This window comes from Podarcis cretensis (assembly GCF_951804945.1).
Source record: "Podarcis cretensis genome assembly, chromosome: 15".
NCBI classification, from domain to species: domain Eukaryota; kingdom Metazoa; phylum Chordata; class Lepidosauria; order Squamata; family Lacertidae; genus Podarcis; species Podarcis cretensis.
In genome coordinates, this window is record NC_137185.1 from 45459717 (window position 1) to 45484970 (window position 25254).

At 44.4% G+C, this 25254-nt stretch overlaps 1 protein-coding gene across 1 annotated transcript in view; it reads left to right on the forward strand.

Moving 5' to 3' along the window:
• ADAM9 (ADAM metallopeptidase domain 9) overlaps positions 1-25254 on the forward strand; it is an 89770-nt gene that overhangs the window by 35909 nt on the left and 28607 nt on the right. Inside the window, exons 8-16 of the mRNA XM_079954965.1 lie at positions 53-124; positions 1845-2014; positions 6877-6958; positions 7575-7708; positions 9298-9469; positions 11132-11224; positions 13144-13339; positions 13942-14047; positions 15340-15523. Of these exons, the coding sequence (XP_079811091.1) occupies positions 53-124; positions 1845-2014; positions 6877-6958; positions 7575-7708; positions 9298-9469; positions 11132-11224; positions 13144-13339; positions 13942-14047; positions 15340-15523 (1209 nt within the window). The remainder of the gene's footprint in view (positions 1-52; positions 125-1844; positions 2015-6876; positions 6959-7574; positions 7709-9297; positions 9470-11131; positions 11225-13143; positions 13340-13941; positions 14048-15339; positions 15524-25254) is intronic.

Consider the following 25254-nt stretch of genomic DNA (forward strand, 5'->3'; position numbering starts at 1 on the left):
TTCTTCATTGTCCCATTTTCCGTCCATGCAAAAATGTTTGCTTTTCTTGCAGTATCAGCTGATGGGCCAGAATAAAACTGCTGTTACAGAAGAGATGGTGCATTTGGTCAACTACCTGGATAGTGTAAGTGAAAGCTTTATGATACTCAGAGTTGATGAATTGTGCCAAAATATGCATGTATTTTGATTCCTTTTACTTTTACCTGCCCCTTTCTTCAAAGTGGTGTGATTATTTATTATTTCATTTCTATACCAAAACACTGTGCAAAAAACTGAAGCTACAATGGACAACTTAAACAAAATATTTCAAAAATACACAGTTCAAAATGTTATGTCAATACAAAGTTACTAATATATATATATATAATCAACATCTTCCTTCTGATACACCCTTGGTGAGTTAAAGTCTTCCCTGTGTGCAAAGACAGGCTCTAGCGGATGGAGCAAATGAGGTCAAGAGTGGGTCCAACGGTCAAGAAGGTGGTTTCTGCATGTGCTGGAGAGGGAAGTGAGGGGCACGTGGGGCTTGTCCACCTGGGAAGGGAGCCCATCCAGGGGAAGGAAAACTCTGATCCTAAACCTCTGTTGCCTTGTGGGTTATCTTTGGGAGAAGGGAAGGCTCAGGAGGATACCCTATAGAAATCCGGAGTGGAGTCCCTAAGACGGTTGGGTGGCACCTTGTACACCTCCTTCCAGCTACTACTGCAGCCCAGCTGGGCCAAATGTCTTGCTCTGCCTTCCTTTGGACCCCATCAGTGAGGCTGAGAGGGGGATCTTGACGTCTGGGCAGCCCAGGACTTCCAGGCACACTGCTCAGGCTTGTGTCTTGCGGAGGTCACTTTAGTGCTGCTAACACAGCGGTTTGACATCACCCCTGGAGATGCACCCCAGTGTCTCTTGAGACAGACTGTTCTCACCCAGGGTCCAAACCAACTCTCAGCTCACCCACAAAAGTCTCACAATGAGAAGAGCTCCTGGAAGCAGCAGACTTTGCCCTAGTCTCTCCCTCTAGACTTGCTTTTTACGGGCAGCTCAAGATGGCAGCTCCTGCCTCAGGCTGCCCACATTCAGCTGCCCTCTCCACAACCAGTTCAAGGTGCAGCAGTTTTGTTGTGTGTGCCATGTATTTGAAACATAATAATTAGGATGACAACTGAAATATGTGATTTTGAGGTTTCTAGAATGCCTTGCCAAGGAAGACTTGCTTGGCATCCAGCTGTATTATCTTTTTGGTTTTCTTTTTTGGGATCCCTCCCTTTGTCCAGGCCTTTCAATGTGGAATGGCTCTATGTGTGCTTCCTGATGAGCTTCCATTCTCTATTCAGTGTGCACAGGGGGTGGGGATGGCAATGGGGCATGGGGACACGTGATTCTCTTTAAACATTTCACAGCTGCTTGGAGCTGCTAGTTAGTTTACTGTGTCTGCATGGTAAAAAAAAAAAAAGCTTTTAAAATGCTCCTCGGAAGATATTCTACATGCTTGCATGCATTCTGTTCCTGGAGAATTTCATGGGTCCAAAGGTGGCTGCCCTGACAGGCTCTGTACGGTGTCCTTGTCCTAAGTAATGCCTCCTGCTTGTCTGGGTGCAGGATGGAGAGCCGTGGTTGCAGGGTGAGTGCTGAAACCTCTGACGCTTCTATAACTGGAACAGAGCCTAATACTGCACAACAGTGAGTCACCCCTGTTACTCTCTGCCTTTTTGCCTCTGCCTCACCCACTTTTGGCTAGGATCCTGTCTGCCGTGTGGCCCTTGGAAGGTTACCTCTGAGGGAATGGGGCCCTTGGGATAGAAAACATTCCCCAGCCCTCTCTTACTTGCTCCTTTCTTCTCTCTGCTTTCCAGATGTACATAGCACTGAACATCCGCATCGTGTTGGTTGGCTTGGAGATCTGGACTCAGGAAAACAAGATCCGCCTGGAAGGAGGTGCAGGAGATGTTCTTGCCAACTTTGTGCAGTGGCGAGAGCAGGAGCTTGTCCCGCGCCAAAGACATGACAGTGCACAGTTTGTTCTGTAAGATCTATGGGGTTTTTCCTCCTACTCTTTTCCCTTAACTTCAAAAAGAGGTGGATGATGGAAGTTATGCAAATATTTATCTCACCCCTTCTTATGCTTGTGCACAAACCAGAGTCGCTAACAACAATTATAGTCAACTATAGAATGCTGCAGTGCTATAGATCAGCTGTACGTGACAATACCACCTGATTTGGGAGCTGCAAATAGTGCAAAATGAAGCCGCCAGTGGGGCACCCAGCTTTGCACATATTACCCCTTCCACTAACGGAATGAGTTAGTGCTTCCCTCGAATATAATTCATTGCACTCCTGCAAGTTTTTGGTGAAACAAAAGAAATGCCATGGTCGGGTCACTTTCTGATGCCACTAGACTTCTCCGCAACCCTTCCCCCCACCCCCCACGCAGGAAAGTGGGACCAATTCGGATGGTCCACCCCCTCTCCCCATTTAATGGAAACAAGTGGTTTCCAAAGAGTGATAGGGGATGCCTTATCCACGTTGATGGCCTTTCAGCTGATTCACTGGTGGCCAGCTGGAATGCAGAGATAACAAGGGCTATTGACTGACTGGCTCTGAAGCTCCCTCTCTGATTGCATTGAGCCCACACAGCCCCCTGGTTTCCCCCAGAGCTGACAGCTAGAGCACCAGTGGTGGAAAACTCATTCTGAATTGGACTGGACACAGGTTAAAGCTCAATGTTGAACCTACTAAGTGGTGATAGCGATGGCAGATCTACACCATCTCTATTGCCTCTGCAGAAAAAAGCAGCAGGAGACTCAGGTAGTTCACAATCTAATGGAACCACTTTCACCATTGAGGCCCTGTAAGGACCCCAAGATCTCCTGCAATGATTTTCCAAAGGTTTCTGCAAATAAAGTTGCTCAGATTTGGAAAGAGATAGACTCCACTGTGGAAGCAGGGATAGGGTGGGATAGTGCTAGAGTTCTGTCTGGTTAAGTTGTACGGGATCAATTCTAATCTGTGACCTCCAAGGATGTGGACAGGCTGCTTGGAAGAGTGAAACCGACCACCTGTCTCCTTGATTCTTGCCCATCCTGGCTCATAAAAGCGAGCCGGGAAGGGCTGGGCAATGGCCTCTGCGGGATGATGAATGCTTCCCTTTGCGAGGGAGTCTTCCCAGACCCGCTGAAAGAGGTGGTCATTAAACCACTTCTTAAAAAAGCATCTTTAGACCCAGCCAGTATGGCCAACTATTGCCCAGTCAAAAAGCTACCATTCTTGGGCAAGGTGATTGAGCGAGTGGTTGCCGAACAAGCACGCCTGGAGGATGCGGACCATTTGGATCCCTTCCAGTTGGGATTCAGGCCCCACCATGGCACTGAAACTGCCTTGGTCATGCTGGTCAGTGAACTTCAGCCAGCCAGGGACAGAGGTGAAACCTGTTTCCTGGTCCTGCTGGATCTCTCAGCGGCCTTTGATCCAATTGAACATGGTATCCTTTTGGACAGTCTTGAGGAGTTGGGAGCTAGGGGCACTGTTATACAGTGGTTCCGCTCCTTTCTCCTGGGCCGTGTTCAGAAAGTGGTGTTGGGGGAGACCCCTTGGCTCTCAGTTGTGGGGTGCTTCAGGGTACTGTCCTTCTCCCATGCTTTTTAACATCTACATGAAGCCGCTGGGAGAGATCAAGGGGGTTTACCTCTCCTTCAAATCAGAAACACTGACAGTGGTGAATGTCCTGTGTGAGTATCTGGAAGCGGTTGAAGGATGAATGGCAGCTAACAGATTGATGTTGAATCCTGACAAGACAGAAGGTTCTTGGGGGACGGGGCGGGCTGGTGTGGGTTACTCCCTGGTCCTGAAAGGGGTAGCTGTGCCCCTGGTACGCAGCCTGGGAGCAATTTTGGATTCACAGCTGTCCATGGAGGCACATGTTAATTCTGTGTCCAGGGCGGCTATCTAAATTTTTTTTAAAAAAATAATATTTATTAAGATTTTTAAGGGTTACAAAAAACAAAAGTAAAAGTAATAACACCATATTAAACAAAAACAAAACAACACATCACAATAAGAAAAAAGAAAAAAAGAAAACACACACACACAAAAACAAAAAACACAACTAATCTTCCCAACTTTTCTTTCATTTGCTTGTTTCCTTGACCTCCTCACACCTCCCTTTTTTGTATTCTAATTCGATTAACTATTTCAGCAAATCCTTTCCATCTTTTCCAAATTTTGTTCTCTATTTTATCTCAATATAATGTAACTTTACTTTCCCTCCTTTCACCAATTTTTTAAACCTTATTTTAACATTAAAACTAAAATACTTATATATGCTTAACTCCTTATAACATTTCTGCTAAATGCATAAAATATCAATCCACCATTTTGCTATCACTCATTAATTTTGTGGTATTTCTATATATAAACTTTAAATTTTCCAATCTTCTTCCATCAACTCCTCTCCCTGGTTTCAGATTCTGCCAGTCCTTTCCGTCAATTCCATATAGTCCATCAACCTGGAGATCTTATGTCTGAGGCTCTTAACTCTTTTCCAGGTCCCTTCTGCAGATCTTCTTCATATTCTTTAATGCTAGAAAGCAAATCTCGAGAGAACTCCATCCTAACATTACTTTTATTCCTTCTGGACAGTTCAACCAAATTTCCATAGTTGAAGCTAGAGTCTATACAGTGTTTCAGGACGTATTTCAAGGTTCCTCCAAATCCAAAGGCCCCCAAAACTTCAATCTCCTTCAAATCCAAGTCCATGTCCCAAAAGTCAATTAATCCCTGGATAGAGAGATCTTTCCAACTTTCCTTCTTCAGTCCAAGCCAGGATCCAATCCTCAAAATCTGAATTTTTCTAGATTCAATCATAAAAGGCCTCAATTTATAGTCCTCAATTTGCTTCTGTAGAACTAAGGGTCCCGCTTGTGTTATTTTAGGTTCAAAGACAACGACTTTCTCCTTTTCCTCCACCATTTGTTCTGCCAAGGTAGGTTCCTGGGCCAAGTCCTGAATTATTTCTGTGTTGGTGCTCGCTTTTTGACTCATATTAGTCACTTTCTGTTCCAAATTATCAGTTTTAAAAGTCATGTCATCCATCTTTTTATGAATCTCTCCAGCAAATAGTTTGTCTTGCATAATGCAGTCAAAATAACTTCTCCTATCAACATTTTGAATAGTCCAAGGTCAATCTCTGGTTCTCAGAATCCTTATCTTGCAGCTGGAGACCTCCCAGTTACACTCCTATAACAATTTCAAAGGCTCACTCTAGAGGGAAACAGTCTCCACTTATATCAATTCTTTCAAGCACAACTCAGGCATTAAACATAGTTTCGATTTTCAGTTACTTTCCCCTCCATCTTAAATGCAGAAGAGGACAATGGAAACAGTATCTTGCTCTTATTTTAGCTAGCTGTCAAATCCGTTCTATCAATAAACTTTCCCCAAGCAGCCATTCCCAGGTTCAGAGCTGTGGTAATTTGATCTTCCCCTCACTCCTGCAGGCTTACTAAGTTCAGAATTCAAAATTTCCCCCCTCTTCACCTGCTTCCAAGGGGGTTTTTGTATTTTTAACCAATGGAGATTTAATCCTTTATCAAAAACTTTCAAAAACTTTAGCTTGTAACGTCTTTGCTTCAGTCTATTTACAAAAGCGGAAGGCGGACTTCCTGTTTATGACCTTCCTGCTTTCAGCGCCAAATTAAGGTACTTAAAGATCCAATTTTCCGTTCTACTCACGGGTAGTTGTTTAAAATCCAATTGTCCACAGGAGAAAGTTAGCACTCTCCAGCAACGGCAATGCGGCTTCACTCCGTGAAAGAAGCAGTCGATTCAAAGCACCGCGCCGCTCACCCCATGTCGCTCCGGATCCCCAAAACAGGGTTTCCCCGCGAGTAGGGGAGGCGCAAAAGGTGCCAGCCGAATCCCAGGTTCACAGGCTTCTTTCTGCCTGTGATTTCAGTGGGTCTCCGCCTTCGCCGTGGAGGTCAGACCCTATTTTCCACGGAGTAAGTTCCTCCCGATCGGAGGAGCTCAGCCATTGCTGGAGGCGCCAACCCGGAAGTCCCCCCAGGGCGGCTATCTACCAGCCCCATCTGGTACGCAGGCTGAGACCCTACCTGCCTGCAAACTGTCTTGCCAGAGTGATGCATGCTTGGACTACTGCAACGCACTCTGTGTGGGGTTACCTTTGAAGGTTATCTGGAAACTACAACTAATCCAGACCGCTGGAAGCCACCCAGAGTGGCTGAGGAAACCCAGCCAGATGGGTGGGGTATAAATAATAAAATGGTTGTTGTTGTTGTTGTTGTTGTTGTTGTTATGTGGTGAAGTTTCACCCTGGGCCAGCAGGGGGATACTGTATATAGTTTTCACTCAGGTCTGTAGATAGTTTTCACTCAGGTCCACGTCAGTTATTTTAGGCGGGAACTCTGGGCTGTTGTTGCTACAATGTTTACAGCCGGCTGCCTATAAAAGCAGGCCGGCTGAGCTGTTTGCAGTCAGTTCTATTCCAGCTTACAAAATAAAGAGCTACTTGGAGAAATCGCTGTGTTGTCAGCTATGTCAACCCACAACTTAACAGTTGTTGTTGTTAGGGGGTGCTAATAGATGCATGCATGCACATGTATGTATATATACTTTGTTGGTTTGTTTACTATTCCTAGTCTTGAATATTTTAAACTTATTTGCTTATCCTGACTCCCCTCACCCCCCATTTCCCCATTGTTTTAAAGGCTTTTATTAAGAATGTGATTCTCCTTTTAGCTAGTGCCCAGACACTGAAAGTGACCTTACCCCCTTCTCTTTGCTGGCATTACTGTTTGGGATTTAAATGGGAGATGACCATTCTGCTTGCAGCAGAAACTAATGGCACTCTTTCCTGTGTGTAAATTTCAGGAAGAAAGCATTTGGTGGCACAGCAGGGATGGCTTACGTGGGTACCGTCTGCTCCAAGAGCCACGCCGGAGGCATTAATGTGGTAAGACAACATCCATTGCTTCTCCAGTGAACAAAGGTGGAAACTTAGCTTTGTGGCAAAAGGGGTTTGCGGTGGGTCTGGCTGAGATCCAGGTGCCCCATTTTCATTGGGTTTGTTCTTTTTATTTTGGGGCATTTGGTTTGGGCGTATTCCAAAGTCCCCCCCTCCCACTGCTAGGACTTGGCAGAGTGGCAGGACCACTGCTGCATTCACAACCCAGCTGCTTATGGCAACTGTGGTGAAAGGGGCGGGGGTGAGGATTGGACCCAATGCTGGCTCATCCCCCTTCTTCAGAATGTTCTGTTCCAAGGCCACACATCTGGGGGGCAGCTGGAAGGCCATCTCAGTTGGGAGAGCAGAGCAGGGGAACACCTCTGCCTAATCCAGACACTCCTTGCCCAGCCTGGCGTGGGGGGGGGGAGAGTTGGGTTGCTCTGCCTGATTTCTTGTGTGCTGGTACTTCAATCACCCAAGGCTGAAAGAAGAGAGCAAAGGCTTATGATACTTTCCCCCTAAGTGATTACACAATAGTTTCTATAACAAGCCAAGCCAGAACTTTTGGACCCCTTTTTACTACATACTTGTGTGCGCTTGTTCTTTTTGTGTTATTTTCTAGTTTGGGCCCATCAGTGTGCAGATGTTTTCATCGATCGTTGCTCATGAACTTGGCCACAACCTAGGAATGAACCATGACGATGAAAGGAAGTGTGACTGTGGTTCAGAAAACTGTATCATGAACTCTGGAGCATCGTACGTAACTCTTTTTGGACCTATTGCAGAAGGCCTTTGGGCAGAGCAACTCTGGGAAACCTTTTCCAACTGGACAGCTGCGTTCCCTTACAGGCAACCTTTGCGGGGGGGGGGGGGACATGCCAGGGGCATGAGGGTCCAGAAGCAAAAGTCAACAGAGCAATGGGTGCAAATTTCACCTGGTCTCCACATGCACCTTGCCTCCAACCAGGCAAGTGAGAGGCATGATCAGGGTGCAAGGGCCTGGTCCAGTCCAGTCAGACAAAGTCAGTAGGGGATGTGGCTAGGAAGGGCCTGTGGCCGGAAGAGTCCTGGGAGCCCCACAGAGAGGCTCAGAGGGCTGCCTTTGGCCCTGAGGCCTGAGGTTCTCCATCCCTGGAGTAGAGGGATGTAATCACAGGCTACAGGAGACAAAGGGGGAGCAACCTCTGAACATGGGGACCCCTGAATTTCAGCCATTGGAACATTTCCATGCTGCTTTCATCCTTTCAAAAACATAGCCACGTGAGTGAGAATCTTCTCTTTTTAAACAGATTGGTATTATTTGTTAAATTTACATACTGCTCTTCATCTGTAGATCTCAGGGCAGTTCACAGCATAAAAATGCAACATAAAAGAAACAAAATACAGAACATACTAAAAATAAGAACTACTGTAAAACCAAGAATCCTTCCTTCCATAGCACATGAGAGTGGGGACCCCCCCCCCCCAACAAGCAATGCCAGATCTCATACATAAATTAAGTGTCCTCATAATGCCCAAAACATTTTTTACCTCTCTTTTAACTAAAAAAGCTCTCAAAGTGGCTTACAAAGCTCAGTCCTCAGGGTTTTTTTTGGGGGGGGGAGAGAAGAAAAACAAGTTTAGGCGCCAGGTTTTAAAGTTACAGTCCTTCAAATAGCCAGCTGGGATGGAAACAGTTCAAAGAAAGCCTGATGGAACAACTGCTGCCAGGTGTCAAATGAGAGAGTCTGTGCAGCTGTGCAAACTTCCTTCTCTGTGATTCTTTTTCTGTGGTGTTTCTTCTGCACATTCCCCCTAGAATTTCATTCCATTGTGGCTTTCAAGTGGCTTAATAGCCATCCCTTCTCCCTAGGAACTCTGGGAACTGCAGACAAATGATAGGTGTCCAAGCACCTCTTTTGGAATTCTTGGCACCCTTATTGGATTACAGTTCCCAGGATTCCTTGAGCCAAGGCAGGAGCCATGTTGGTGAAACTGGTTTTGCTTTGCTTTGTATACATGCCCTTTGACACTTGAGAGCTATATTTTTAGGACCTGCCCTAGTCTTGTGATTTTATTTTGATTCCTTGTGAAGAGGGATTGATTGCTAAACGACTCTTGGAATTGTAGCTCTGGGGAGGGGTTTTGGGGGCCTCTGAACAACTCTCAGCACCCGTAAACTACTGCTCCCATAATTCTTTGGGGGAAGTCATGACTGTTTAAAGTGATATCACAGTGCTTTACATATATTGTGTGTGAATACGGCTTTAGGGCAAAACCTCTGGAGGGCACCAGGTTGGCAAAGACTGCCCTAGAGTTTGCATGGCCCAATGTAAGGACTATTTTTTAATATTCCATGCTTGCAGAGGGGCCAGGAACTTCAGCAGCTGTAGCGAGGAAGACTTTGAAAAGCTAACTCTGAGCAAGGGTGGGAGCTGCCTCCTCAATATCCCCAGGCCTGAGGAAACCTATAGCATCCCGTACTGTGGCAACAAGCTAGTAGATGCTGGAGAGGAATGTGATTGTGGAACATCAGAGGTTAGTAACGGGTGTGATGTCACCAACACAGAATTCTTTTGGCAGGTTTGAAGTTTGGGCTATTCAGGATTTCTGGTCTTGCGTCTGCTATCACAGGCCACGCTCTTGTCTTAGATCCCTCTTTAGCCCTGTCTTCTCTGAGAAGCTCCTTGAATCCCAAGATCAAACATAGAACATTCTTATATTTGCTCCTGGTGGCTGCCAGAATGACAGTGGCATGGCATGGGAAGTCTTCTGCTCCCCCTCTGCAAGCAACCTGGCTTCAAGTGGTGTGGGATATGGCGCTCTCTCTCAGAGCAACTCACCCACCATCGCAGAATGCTTCAGGGGGCGGCCAAAAAGATCCTTTGAGTGGGTGTGATATCCATTCAGCATGCATGCAAACGAAATGGAGGGAGTTCCCTGCCCTCCAGCCACCCACCTGTCAGTGGGGTGGGGGCGGGGGCTTTGTCCTGGTTCATATTAGACATATAGGAGGGAATCTGCTTGCCTTTCCACACAAACCCTTCATCTGTTTATGATGTACTTATATTGTTCAGCACATCAGAATCAGAAACATGCAAACTAAAGTCCCGCCAGACTCTGTAGACGTGCTCCGGGTTTTTCACACCCTTTGGAGACCTCTTAGTTGTGTGTTATCTTCTCTGCTGCTACCAAAGTCCACAGGCTTTTATACCACAAGGAGAGGTGCAAGTCCTTTAGATTTATCGATTGTTGGCCTAACTTCCTTAAAATATGTATTTCCACTGTGGCCCACCCTCTCCTTTCCTGCCCCATACCTGGCAGGTGGGCATGGTTTGGTCATAACAGCCTCACAGGCCAACTGGAGAGGATGGGTGGATCTAATTCGGCCCATAGGCTGGAGTTCAGCCTCACCTGGTTAAACCACAGTTAATTTTAGCTGTGGCTTAACACAAAGAAGCAGAGGGGAAGTGAAAGAGGTGCTTTTGTGCCCATCAGGACACAGCTCAAAAACACCTCTTTCACTTTCCCTCTGCTCTGGCCTTTGCTGGGCTAAGGAGGAAATGACTGGCTTGCCATGACATCTGAACTTGGATCAGGCCCCTCAAAATTTCAGCCTGGAGCTGGTGTAGTCAATAGAAGCTAATGGAATAAGTTTTTAAATGAAGGAAGTGCTGGAAGGGCACCTCCTTTAACTGTGGTTTGTACAGTACAGAAGCAACACTTAACCATAATTAATACAAACCATGGTGGCAAATCCACTTCAAACCATAGTTTTATGTCCTGTTTTGGGGCCAGTCTTTAACCATGGTTTGAACTGGATTTGATGTAGCTGCAGCTCCTGTCAGCCCTGCCCATGGTTTAATGGATGTGGTGTAGGACTTCCTACTCCCATCAGCCACAGCCAGGTTCCTCATCCCTGGTTTAGGAATTGTTTCAAGTCCAAGGTTAATTACGCCTGTATAAGGCCAACATTCAAGTTTTAAGATTAAAATGGCATTAGTGCTTTTTTCAGACGGTACTCAGGGGTATGCACTACTGGGACCTCCCTTTTTTTTGTTAAAAAGTGTGGCACTTACTGTAACAACTTCATGGGGAGGACCTGACCTAGTTTTCTAGAAAAAAAAGCACCAGTTGGAAATGCCTGAGAGTGGCCTCCTTTCTCATCTGTTTTTTCCCCTTCCTCTCCTAACTTTTCAGGAATGCCAGTTTGATCCTTGCTGTGAGGCAGGAACTTGTAGACTCCACCCTGGGGCTGATTGTGGTTATGGAGACTGCTGTCACAACTGTCATGTAAGACTCACTGATCCCAAGTTATTGCCAGAAACTGCAGGGCAGGAGGAAATTCTACGGGGACTTGGGTCTCTAACAGCATGATTCTACACATGCTTACTCAGAAGAAAGTCCTGCTGAGTTCAGTGGAGCTTGCTCTCGAGTAAGTGTGTTGAGGATTGCAGCCTTGACATGTGATAAAGAAATAGTCCGCAACTCTAAATGTGCTTCTCTTAGAACAAGTTGAGTTGAAATAAATGGGATATGGTAATTAAATAATATGTTAGAGAAGAATTTTTCCTAGAGTATTTGAATCTTAGATGTCTCACTACATGGCCAGGTTGTACATAACACTAAGACGAACTATGGCTAAGTGCAAATGTGTCAGTTTGCAGGTACTCACTGTTAAATGTCTGGCTGCTTTGATGCCATGTGTAGACTTAAGGCCCTCCAGGCGTCCATTTCACTGGCCAATATCAGGGCAGTTGTGTGCAATCCAACGTTCATTATGATTTGCCTCTGAAAACTAGGGTTGCCATATTTAAAAAAGTAAAATCCTGACACCACTGAAATTGGTTGGCTTTTTTTGGAAACCACCATACACCTGGGTTTTTCCTGACATTTTGCCAATTCAGCAAAATTTCTCCCCCCCCCCCCCATGCCATTTTTACACCTGAAAACCAGGACATGTCAGGGATTTTCCAGACATATTGCAAGCCTACTGAGAACATTTTGGAGCAGATCGAATGCTTTGGCTCTAATGCTTTGGTGCTTGTATGTGCGGGGGTTTGTCTGTCCCATGTACGACTGTCTCCCTGTGAGACAAAGGTCATGGGTGTGTCGGGGTGCAAGCACATTTGATCCCTTGAGGCCAGGCTGGCAGGCCTGGAGAAGCTCAGAGAGGCAAAGTGGCTGGTGGCTGACATCTTCATGTGCGTTACACCAGAGTCGCACTCCTGCGCTGTTAGCTCCCCTCCTGTCAGGAAGAAGAATGGTGTTGGGGAAGGAGAGTCCTGCTCTGAGGAACAGGTAAACATTATTTGAGATGGGACAAACTGTTATCCTCTCTCACAGAGAATACATCTGCAAGGAGTGCAGGGGTCGTGATAGTGGGGAATCAGTCATCAGGAACCTATATATTTGGGTGTGTGATGCGCAAAGATACCCCAGGGTGAACTGCCTGGCTGGCATGAAGGCTGCACATATGGCACATGGCCTAGGGAGCCTGGAAGATAGTGCTGGGGAGGAGTCAGTGGTTGTGATGCATGTTGGCACCAATGACATGGGGGAATGTAGAGGTGAGCTCCTGGAAGCCAAATGTAGTTTGCTAGGTATGGTGCTGAAAGCCAGGACCTCCAAGGTAGCTTTCTCTGAAATGCTACCAGTTCCCCTTGCAGGGTCAGCTAGAGAGGCATGTGGATGAGGCAATGGGGTTGGGAGGGAGGAGAGCTTTGGATTTGTTAGACACTGGGGAACATTCTGGTCAATCCAGGCCTGTACAAAAGGGACAGGCTGCACTTGAACTGGGACTATTGCTGCTTAGATCCTTAAAGGTGGTAGGATAGCTTCTAAAGTGATTGTGGGGGAAGGAGGGTCCCATAAATGCTTAAAAAGAATTTTTAAGCATTAAGACCAACATTAAGACATTAAGACCAAGAACAAGAAGAAGCTCTTTAAACAAATTAAGAGGAGGAGATCATTTAGGTAGCTTCCACCTGCCATATGGGAATAATAATGCCTGCCTACCGTGGAGGATGATGTAAAGATTACAGAGGAGGAACACAATATTTTGGACAGGTGACCTGTGCTGCATAAATGCTAGATTATTATGGGGTGAAGTCAGTGGGAGGTTTAATCTACTTTGTTGATAGTTTTGGTACATTGCCCACAGTGGGTATTAGCAGGTTGACGCTGGTACATTTCCTGCCTCCCTTTTGTAGTTCCTGTCCAAAGGCACAGAGTGCCGTGAGCGGGCCAGTGAGTGCGACCTCCCTGAGTTCTGCAATGGAACTTCACAGTTCTGCCCTCCAGACATCACCATTGAGAACGGGCACCCTTGCCACAAAGACGAGGCTTACTGCTACAACGGGCTCTGCCAGTATTACAATGCCCAGTGCCAGGGCATCTTTGGGCCAAGTAAGGAGCATGAGGATCTGCGTTATGTTTGCTTCTCCACAAGGAACAGCTAGCAGACATTATCCTAAGGGATTGTGAATAGCCTCTGGATGACAATTTCTGTTGCTTTTCTGCAAGGCTGGGATCAAGGGACAGCGCAATTGGGCATCTGCTGCTTCTCTACACCTGCTTGCCTGTTCACCTTCTTGCTCTGGCTCAGACAGTGGTGGTGGGAAGGAGGAGGAGGAGGAGCAACAGCAGCGAGAGGCAGTTGCTGCTGGCTTGCTCACAGGCTCTCTGCAGTAAGCAAGCAGGAGGAGGAGGAACAACTGGAGGTGATAAGGGCAATGAGGTGGCAGACACAGTGAGGGAGGGGGCCAATGGAGGCTGTCTTGCCCAAGATGCCCTCCCCACCGCAACCTGGAGCACACATTAGTTGTTTCATTTTCATTTTCATTTTCATTTTCATTTTCATTTTCATTTTCATTTTCATTTTCATTTTCATTTTCATTTTCATTTCTTCATGATGCAGAAAATGGGTCTTCTGTTACTTTATGCTGCTGGTCCTGTCAGAAGGCTAAAGGAGCTGGGCAAGCCTGATTTCCCAAATCTGTGTTTTGCAGAAGCAAAGGCTGCTCCCCAAATCTGCTTTTCCGAAGTGAATTCCAAAGGTGACAGGTTTGGAAATTGCGGCTACCATGGGCATGACTATAAGAAGTGCTCGAGCTGGTAAGTGGGTGCGGCAAGGAAACTCTGGTCACCTCCAGACTGTCGGTGCCTTAGGGGGTGGATTCAGTCACATGTAGGTTTGCACAATTATAATAGCTTAAAGTGCTCTGTTGTTACAAATCTACTTTATAAAGCAACAACATAGACTTTTTTGTGTTTAGGAAAGTGACAGGGAAAGCATGAAAAGTGAAACAAATGAATGATTAACATATAACCACTGCACAATCAAATCAGGATGAAATCATGATGAATGTTCATTGTCCTGTAACTGCCCACAAACAAAATAAGAACAAATGCTCAACAAAGCCTGGACATAATCTGACTTCCACAAAAGGTTCTTTTATGCAGACAAATCAAAAAGATTTGCTCAATAAGCAGCTTGTCAAGAGAAGCCTGCTCTGCACAGCTCCCCCCCCCCCCCCGCACAATCAGTTCACACATGACCGTGTCTACGTGTCATGCCAGAAAATAAATAAATAACTTGAATGAAACCTGGAAATGGCAGGAGAGGGCTGGAGAGTCCTTGTGGCTCACGAGGAAACCCTCCCTGGAGGCTGAAGAGGACTTCAGTGTGGGCACGGGAAGCCCCAAAGAGATGCAGTGGGCCTTTGTTTCGGCTGCTCAGCCTGCCTGCCTGATAGCTGGTACGTGCCCAGATGACAAGACCCCCTTTCTCGGCCTTGCTAATGTGGTCCAAAGGAAAGCAGATCAAGGTATTTGGCACCAACTGGGCTGCAGCAGTTGCCTGAAGGAGGCGTACAAGGCGCCATCCAAGGTTTACTCCTGAGCCTGTCCCACAAGCAGAGGCAGAGGCTTAGGATCAGAGTGTTTCTTCTCCTAGATGAACTCACTTTCCCAGGTGGACAGGCCCCAACTGCCCCTGTCATATTCATTCATATTGCATTTTACAGATAAGGGCAGGGATCACTATCCTGGTGCCCTTGGACGACAACTCCCAGCACTGCTGGCCATTGGCCATGTTGAATGGGACCGATGGGAACTGTAGTGCACATGTCTGGAGGGCACCATGGTGGCTTCCCCTGGATTTGGGCCATGCATTTCTCCCCCATCCTTTCATTGGAGGAGTGTGATGTTTTGCCAAACCCACTATGTCATTACTACGTTTTGAACGAACAGATGTTTTCCTTATGATTAGCCCACGATTAGCATCCAGGAGTGTATATTTTCCTTTAATCCTACTAAGCCTCAAAAAACCGAAGTCAATAATGATCTGTGCATACTTTCAGAAATTAACTGTCAGTGATTTAAGTTGCCGTGCCATATTGCCACAGGAACGCCATGTGTGGGAAACTACAATGTGAGAATGTGCAAACCCTTCCTGTCTTTGGAATCGAACCTGCCATTATCAAGTCTCCCATCCAAGGTAACACCTGTTGGGGTGTGGACTTCCAGCTGGGATCAGACGTACCAGATCCAGGGATGGTGAACGAAGGCACCAAATGTGCCCCTGGAAAGGTAAAGCAGGAAAGTTCTCAGGTGGACAATTGTTTTTTGTTGTTTTTTAATGTATTTTTATTAAAGATTTTCTTGATTTACAAAGGTATGTGCAATGTCTCTCATATTTTTTTTCCACATAACACTTTCCTTTTTTTAAAAACAAATTGGTTTCATTTGTTGAGACATTAGGAAGAATAGGGGGAAAGAGGTTGGGGGGGAGATGGGGGGTTGGGGTTGGGTGGTGATGTTTCTATTTTACTTAATATATGTGGGGTTTTGTGTCAGCGTTGCTTGTGCGGGTTCTCTGCTGTTCACTTGTGTTCCTTTGGTGGTGAGAGAGGGTTGGCCGAGGGTGTGGCTGTTCATTTGTGGTTGGCTGTGGTGGTCTTTGTTTTCATGTGTGAGTGGGGTGGGTGTTTTGGATCAGGTTAGCCAAATTGATTTGTATGCTGTTGGTGGATTTTTATCGTTGTCCTGTGGGGCACTGTATGTGATAAAGGGGAGCCATACCGGGATGAAGGCGTCTTCTTCTATTTGTCCCTGTGTTAGTTTCAGTTTATTGGTTAATTTTTCTAGTAAGGCTGTTTCCCATACTATTTGGTAGCATTGGTCCATGCTTACTCCTGACAGGTCTCTCCAGTGTCTGGTTATAATGTTTCTGGCTGCTGAAAGTAGGTGAGTTATAAATTCTTTGTGGTGTAGATATGTATTATTGTATTGGAAGATGTTTAGTAGGGCCAATTCTGGAGTGATTTCTAATACTTGCTTAGTTATTTTACATATTTCTCGTATAGCTGTTGTCCAGAATAGTTGGATTTTGGGGCACTCCTGCCACATGTGGAGGTATGTGCCTGTGGAGGTGCACCCTCCCCAGCATTTTGGTGAAGTTCCTGGGCGTATTAGCACTAGTTTTCTTAGTTTTAGGTACCATCTGTAGGTGATTTTCAGAGTGAGTTTTTTCTTTTTGTTGATATGGATTTAAAGGGGGGTTTAAACCACATTTTGGTTCATTGAGTGGGGTTAATCTCGTAGCCTATGTCATCCATTGTTTGTGGGAGTTTGTGGGATTTTGGAATAGTATTTTGTATTTTGCAGATACCATCCCTTTACCATGTCCCTTTGTTGTTAGGAGGTTTTCAAAGGTTGTCAGGGGCCTAGTTGCTGCTGATTTTACTACCGGATTGTTTAAGAGGGCATGTAATCGGTGATGTGTTAACCAGGACATTTGGGTGTCTTCTTGTTTGTCTTGAATTTATTGTGTTCACAAAGGTTTGTTATTTTTGTAGAAGTCTATTAGATGATATAAGCCAGGTTTTTATCTCGAGGTTTTGTGCTGTCTGAAGGAATAATGGGTGGTATGCCAGGGGAATTAGTGCGGATGGAGTTGGAGATAGTTTGCCTATTTCTGTTTCCCATGCTATAATAATAATAATAATAATAATTTTTATTTATAACCCGCCCTCCCCAGCCAAGGCCGGGCTCAGAGCGGCTTACAAGCAGTAATAAAAACAAGATGAATGATTACAACTTAAAAACAAAAATAAAATACAACATTAAAATAATGGAACATTAAAATATTAAAATGTAGCCTCATCGCAGGAGGAGAAGGAAAAGGGAAAAAAAAAAGAGGGAGGGAATCAAATTGGCTCCAAGCCAAAGGCCAGGCGGAACAACTCTGTCTTACAGGCCCTGCGGAAAGAAATCAGATCCTGCAGGGCCCTGGTCTCATGAGGCAGAGCGTTCCACCAGGCTGGAGCCAGAGTTGAAAAGGCCCTGGCTCTGGTTGAAGCCAATCTAACTTCCTTAGGGCCTGGGACCACTAGGGTGTTGTTAATTATGGACCTTGAGGCTCTCCGTGGGGCATACCAGGAGAGGCGGTCCCGTAGGTACGAGGGTCCTAGGCCGTGAAGGGCTTTAAAGGTCAAAAGCAGCACCTTAAACCTGACCCTGTACTCCACCGGGAGCCAGTGCAGCTTGAAAAGCACTGGGTGAATATGCTCCCATGGCAGAGACCCCGTGAGGAGCCTCGCTGCAGCATTCTGTACCCGCTGGAGTTTCTGGGACAGCTTCAAGGGCAGCCCCGCATAGAGCGAATTACAGTAGTCAAGCCTGGAGATGACCATCGCATGGATCACTGTGGCCAAGTCGGGGCGGGAAAGGTAAGGGACCAACTGCTTGATGCGGCGAAGGTGGAAAAATGTCGCCTTAGCTGTTGCTGTAACCTGCGCCTCCATGGAAAGGGAGGCGTCAAGGATTACACCCAAACTCTTAACGGAAGGCAATGGCACTAATTGGGCCCCCGCAAGAGAAGGCAGTTGGTCCCTCATCCCCATACCATCCCGACCTAGCCATAGAACCTCTGTCTTCGAAGGATTTAGTTTCAATCGGCTCCCACAAAACCATCCAGCCACAGCTTCCAAGCATCTGGTCAGTGTGTTCGGGGTCGAGTCGGTGTGGCCATCCATCAGCAGATAGTCATCAGCATATTGGTGTCATCAGCATATTGGTGACAGCCCAGCCCAAAGCTCCGTATAATCTGGGCAAGGGGGCGCATAAAGATGTTAAAAAGCATCGGGGAGAGAATTGCGCCCTGTGGCACTCCACACACCAAGGAGTGGCGCGACGACATTTCCCTCCCTAGTGCCACCCTCTGTCCCCGACCAGAGATAAAAGAGCACAACTAGTTACGGCTATGCCCTGTATCCCCACGTCTGCGAGGTGGTGGTCCAGAAGATCATGATCGACCATGTCAAAGGCTGCTGACAAATCTAAAAGGATCAGCAGTCCTGACCCGCCTCGATCCAGTTGTCTACGGAGATCATCTGTTAGGGCAACCAGAGCCGTCTCCGTCCCAAAACCAGGACGGAAACCGGATTGAAATGGATCTAATGCCGATGTTTCCTCCAAAACCTACCAAGCTGTTCAGCAACCGCTCTCTCAATTACCTTACCCAGGTATGGAAGATTTGAAACTGGGCAGTAATTGGATAGGTCTAAGGGATCTAATGAAGTTTTTTTTAAGAGTGGACACACCACTGCTTCCTTCAGTTCCCCTGGGAATGTCCCCGTGTCAAGGGACAAATTGATAATTTCAACCAGGGGGGTCCGCGCAACATCTGGACACTCCCTAATCAGCTAAGACGGGCACGGATCAAGGAGGCAGGTGGTGGGCCTACCAACTTGGAGGAATCTATCCACATCAGTAGGGAGTATCCGATCGAAATGGTCTAACACTGGACCTGAAGTCAGTCGAAGGGCCTCCAGTTCAGTCACTGTATCTAAATTGGCAGGGAGGTCACGGTGGAGCAACAGGACTTTCTCCGCAAAAAAACTCGCGAATGCCTCACAGCTGTGGGTCGAATTTGTGCTTTAATTTGGTTGTCCTCCTAAGGACGTTATTGACCTAATTATTCTAAAACGTTGTGCCGGGCGAGAGCTAGCGGATGCAATGGAAGCTGCAAAGTAAGATTTCTTAGCAGCTTTCATAGCGATCTCATAGGTTTTCATAGCGTCCTATAAGATGTTCTTGAGGCTCCGTCACGAGTCCGTCGCCATACTCGCTCTAGCCGTCTGAGATCCCGCTTCATTTTCTGGAGCTCCTCAGTAAACCAAGGGACCCGGTTTCGACGGGGTCGCAGAGGGCGCTTAGGCGCGATCTCATTAATGGCTGCCAAGAGCCGGTTATTCCAGTCCTCAACAAGGTCATCTAATGAGTCGCCAGGAGGAGCAGGGTTCCGCAAGGCTTGTCGGAATCTATCAGGATCCATCAGTTTTCGCGGACGAGCCCAAATAGGTTCGCCACCCGAGCCGGGGAGGAGCGGGAAGTCAATCTTGGCTTTCAGAGCGTAGTGATCAGACCATGGCACTTCCACAGCAGGGAGCATGGTCTGTGTGTACCTCTTAAGTGTTGTGGGAATTTTCCTTAGTTTGTTTGGGAGGGGTGGATATGCTGTGGTGCAGGTATTTTCAATTGTGTCCTTCTCTAGATGTGTCCATTGTTTTGTCTCGTTTTTTAGTATATATGGGATTATATGGCGTATTTGGTTGGCAATGTAATATGCTTCTATGTTGGGGATTCCCCATCCTCCTTCTGGTTTTTTTTTTTATTTTAATAATATTTATTAAAGTTTTGAAAGTTACAGAAAGGAAAAAGAAAAAAATTAAACATAATAAAACCATACAATACAATATAGAAACAAAAATATTACATATGCATAACAAAAATAAAACAAAAACAATTTTAAAAAAAGAAAAAAACAGAAACACAACCTATACTTTCAATTATTAACTTTCTTTTACTTGTTTCAGCGACCTCCTCACACCTCCCTTTTTTTGTATTCCACTTCAATTAATTGTTTCAGCAAATCCTTTCCATCTTCCTCAAACTTCTGTCCTATCATTTAACTTAACCAATTCTAACATTTTTTTCCCTTTAATCCAATTACAGTCTATTATACTTAATTCTTTATAACATTTCTGCTAAGGCCATGTAACTTCATTCCAACATCCTTCTAACATTCATTAATTTTACAATGTTTCTGTAAGTAGTCTTTAAATTTCTTCCAATCTTCCTCCACCGACTCTTCTCCCTGGTCTCGGATTCTGCCAGTCATTTCCGCCATTTCCATGTAGTCCATCACCTTCATCTGCCATTCTTCCCGGGTGGGTAGATCTTGTGTCTTCCAGTACTTTGCAATAAGTATTCTTGCTGCTGTTGTCGCATACATAAAGAAAGTTCTATCCTTCTTTGACACCAATTGGCCGACCATGCCCAGGAGAAAGGCCTCTGGTTTCTTCAGAAAGGTATATTTAAATACCTTTTTCATTTCATTATAGATCATCTCCCAGAAAGTCTTAATCCTTAGGCATATCCACCAAAGGTGAAAGAATGTACCTTCAGTCTCTTTACATTTCCAACATTTATTATCGGGCAAATTGTAAATTTTTGCAAGCTTGACTGGTGTCATGTACCACCTGTAGATCATTTTCATTAAGTTTTCTCTTAGGGCATTACATGCCGTAAATTTCATACCTGTGGTCCATAACTGTTCCCAGTCAGCCATCATAATGTTATAGTTACAGATAGGTAGCCGTGTTGGTCTGCCATAGTCAAAGCAAAATAAAACAAAAAATTCCTTCCAGTAGCACCTTAAAGACCAACTAAGTTAGTTCTTGGTATGAGCTTTCGTGTGCATGCACACTTGGTATCTGAAGAAGTGTGCATGCACACGAAAGCTCATACCAAGAACTAACTTAGTTGGTCTTTAAGGTGCTACTGGAAGGAATTTTTTATCATAATGTTATGTCCAACATCTTGTGCCCATTTAATCATAGCAGATTTCACCGTTTCATCCTGAGTGTTCCATTTCAACAGCAAGTTATACATTCTTGACAAGTTCTTAATTTTAGGATCTAACAATTCCGTTTCCAATTTTGATTTTTCCACCTGGAAGCCAATTTTCTTGTCTGAATTGTAAGCCTCCATTATTTGATAATAATGAAGCCAATCTCGCACTTTGTTTTTTAGTTTTCAAAACTCTGCAGTTTTAATCTATCTCCCTCTTGTTCCAAAATTTCCCAATATTTTGGCCATTTTGGCCTCCATATTGAGCTTTTTCTGAGCCTTCGCTTCCATTGGTGACAACCACCTTGGAGTTTTGTTTTCAAGCAAATCCTTATATCTTATCCAGACATTAAACAGTGCTTTCCTGACAATATGGTTTTTAAACGCTTTATGTGCTTTGACCTTATCATACCACAAATATGCATGCCACCCAAATACGTTATTGAAACCTTCTAAGTCCAGAATGTCAGTGTTTTCAAGAAGCAGCCATTCTCTCAGTCAACAAAATGCGGCTGATTCATAATAAATCTTAAGGTCTGGCAGGGCAAATCCACCTCTTTCTTTGGCATCAGTTAATATCTTAAATTTTATTCGAGGCTTCTTGCCCTGCCAGACAAATCTAGAAATATCTCTCTGCCACTTCTTGAAACATTCCATTTTATCCAAAATTTGCAATGTTCGAAACAAAAACAGCATCCTTGGCAATACATTCATTTTTATGACAGCAATTCGGGCTAGCAATGATAACTTCAAATTTGACCATATTTCTAAATCCTTTTTCACTTCCATCCAACATTTTTCATAATTGTCTTTAAATAAATTCACATTCTTAGCAGTCATATTAACCCCTAGGTATTTCACTTTCTTGACCAGTGTTAATCCTGTCTCCTTCTGAAACCTCTCTCTCTCAGTCACTGTTAGGTTTTACTCTTGTTCAACTTAAAACCCGCTCCCTGACCAAATTCTTGAATTAGTTCCAATACTCTTTTAGTACTAGATTCTGGCTCCTGTAATGTCAATACCAGATCATCAGCAAATGCTTTCAATTTGTACTGTTTAGCTCCGACTTGTATACCTTTAACCAATTGGTCCCTTCTAATCATGTTTAAAAGGACCTCCAGGGCCTATATAAAAAGCAATGGGGAGATTGGGCACCCTTGTCGTGTTCCTTTCTCTCTCTTAAATTCTTCTGTCACTACATTGTTCACAATTAATTTTGCCTTTTGTTCTGAATAAATTGCACCTATACCATTTTCGAACCCTTGACCGACCCCCATCCCTTGTAAATTTTTCTTCATAAAACTCCAAGTAATATTGTCAAAGGCTTTCTCGGCGTCCACAAATATCAGAACTGCTTTGGTGTTAATATTCACTTGTAGTTTTTCTAAAATGTTAATTATGTTCCTCGTATTGTCAGACAAATGTCTGCCCGGGAGAAAGCCCGCTTGGTCTTTATGAATTTCTTCTACTAGTACCTTTTTTAATCTTTTTGCCAGAATATCTGCAAAAATTTTGTAATCCACATTAAGCAAAGAAATGGGGCAGTAGTTCTTAAGCTGCGTCTTCTCAGACTCTATTTTCGGTATAAGTGTGATATAAGCATCCTTCCACGACTCTGGTGCCCTTTTCCCTTCCAATATTTCATTACAGACTTCCTTTAAAGGTTGTACTAACCATTCTTTCAGGGATCTATAATATCTTGAAGTCAAACCATCCGGTCCTGGAGATTTACCTAGTTGCATGTTCTGAATGGCCCCTTCTACCTCCTGTTCTGTTATTTTGTAATTCAACATTAGCTTATTTTCTTGAGAGATTTTTTGTAGTCCATTTGTTTTCAAAAAACTGTCAATGTCCATTTCTTTCTGCGTCTCCTGTGTATATAATTGTTTAAAATACCTCTGGAAGCACTTTCTAATCTCCACTGGATTCTGTATATTCTTTCCTTCCACTTCCAGATTCGTAATGGTAATGAGTTTTTCTCTTTTTTTTCATTTGCCAAGCCAGCAGTTTTCCGCATTTATTTGCCGATTCAAATGTCTTTTGTCTCATCTGTTTGATTTTCCATTCTATTTCCTGGTTCATCATTTTCATATATTGTACTTGATATAACTTTATCTCTTTCAGAATCTCCTGCAACTTTGGTTTCAGTCTCAGTTTCTTCTCTCCTTCCTTTATTTTCTCCAAAATCTTATCTTTTTTTTCATTTTGAGCTCTCTTCTTAATTGCATTCTTTTGTATCAAAAATCCTCTCATAACTGCTTTACTTGCGTCCCAGATTACTCTTTTTTCAACAGTGGTGTTCATATTTGTCTCAAAATAGTCTCAAGGTTTTTTGGGCCTTCTTAGTCACTTCTTCGTTCCTAAACAAAGTGTCATTCATCCTCCATCTAAAGGAACCAATTGGTGTTAGTTTCATTTCCATCCTCACAGCATTATGGTCGGAGCAAGTTTTAGGGCAGATTTCCACTTTTCTAGTCTTCGGAGCCAGCCCTCTAGTTACCCAAATTTGGTCAATTCTTGTCCATGTCATTTTGGCCTCAGAGAAGAAAGTTCCCTCTCTTCCCAAGGGGTTCTTCATTCTCCAAATATTAACTAAGTCCATATTGTCAGTCATGTCAAAAAAAGTTTTTGGTAATCTACCATCCTTAGTAACTACCTGTCTCTATGCCTTGTCCATATTTGTAGACACCACTCCATTCATGTCCCCCAACAAAATCATATTGTATTCCATATAATCCAACAGAGTCTCATGGAATTTCTTAAAAAATTCCGATTTTCCCTCATTTGGTGCATAGATGCCTACTATCAAAAATTTCTCTCCTTGTGATTGAATTTCAATTGCAACAAATCTTCCTTGGTCATCTTTAAATATTAATTTCAGTGATAGGCTCTCCTTTGCATAAATTACTACTCCTCTTTCTTTAACTTTGTCTGATGAAATGAATTCATGGCCCAGTCTTTTATTACTCAATACCTTCCTATGTAGCCTTATCACATGTGTTTCTTGTAGGCAAATCAAGTCCAATTGTTCTTTTTTTAATAGATGAAAGACTCTTTTCCTTTTTTGCAGGGAGTTCAGTCCGTTAACATTCCAGCTTAATACTTGCAGTGCCATGATGTAGTTACTCTGCTTCTCCTCCAACAGCACCCAATGCTTGTTCTTGTTCTGTCGGTGGTGTTGGTATCACTTTCTCTGGACGGTCCAGTCCAAAAGGTAGTCTTGCTATGTCCAGTATTCCTCTTTTTAGTGATCTTCTGCCCAGTGCTTTTTGTTCTAGTCCTCTCTCTGGTGATTTTCTGTCCAATGCTCCTGGCTCTTTGCCAGGTTCTTTCTGCAGATCTTCTCCGTAATTTTCCAGAAACTTTTCTTTATCCTCTACTGATCTTATTTTTATCTTTCTTCCTTTAAAACTAAAGGATAGGCCTTGGGGAAATTCCCACCTGAAGATGATTTTAATCCTTCTCAGCAGGACAGCCAAATCTCCATAATTGGACCTAAGGTCCAAAAGATGTTTGGGAATATCTTTAAATATTTCCACTCTTGACTGCAATATTGTCAAGGTCTTCTGATAGTGCAAACCCAGAATTTTATCTCTCTCTTCTTTAGATCAGAGGGTAATCAAGCAGTCTCTTACTTTATTCTTCTTCCCTCCTCTTCCAAGTCTGAAGGCACTCACGATTTTAAATTCTTCTTTATCCAAATCCAAATGCCCAAAATCTGCAAATTCCTGTGTGAGAAAGTCTGTCAGACTATCCTTCTCCAATTCAGGTACAGCTCTAATCCTCAAATTCGTCTGTTTTTCCTTAAGTTCAATCATAGAAAGCGTCGACTTATGGTCCTCAAGTTGCCTCTGTAGGTCTGGGACTCTCTCTGTTTCCAATTGTGTTATCTTGACTTCCACGGCAGCCCCCATCCTCCTTCTGAGGTGGCGAGGTGCAGGTATTTGGGGCTTATTCTTGGTTTTTTGTGTGAGAAGATAAAGGAGTGTAGTTTTCTCTGCCATCTGCAGAGTTGGGTTTGGGGAATACAGATTGGGAGGGTTTGGAATAGGTAGGTTAGTTTTGGGAGGGTGATCATTTTGATCATGATTATTTTGTCTGAGAGGGTGGAATGCATGTTTTTAGGTCTTCGTTTATTTGTCGCCACAGGGGCTTGTAGTTGTGGAGGTAATAACTTATTGAGGTTTCTGGTTATTTGTACTCCTAGGTATCTGAACTTGGTGTGACATTAGTGAATTCTTTTTGGGTGTGAGGAGGGGTGTTGAAGCACATAGCTTCTGACTTTGCAAAATTTACCTGTAGGCCTGACACCATTGCAAATGTGTTGAGTTCTCTGGTTAGGGAGGTTGCTGTGCTTATGGGGTCTGCTGTTGTGACCATTAGGTCATCTGCAAAGAGCCCTAATT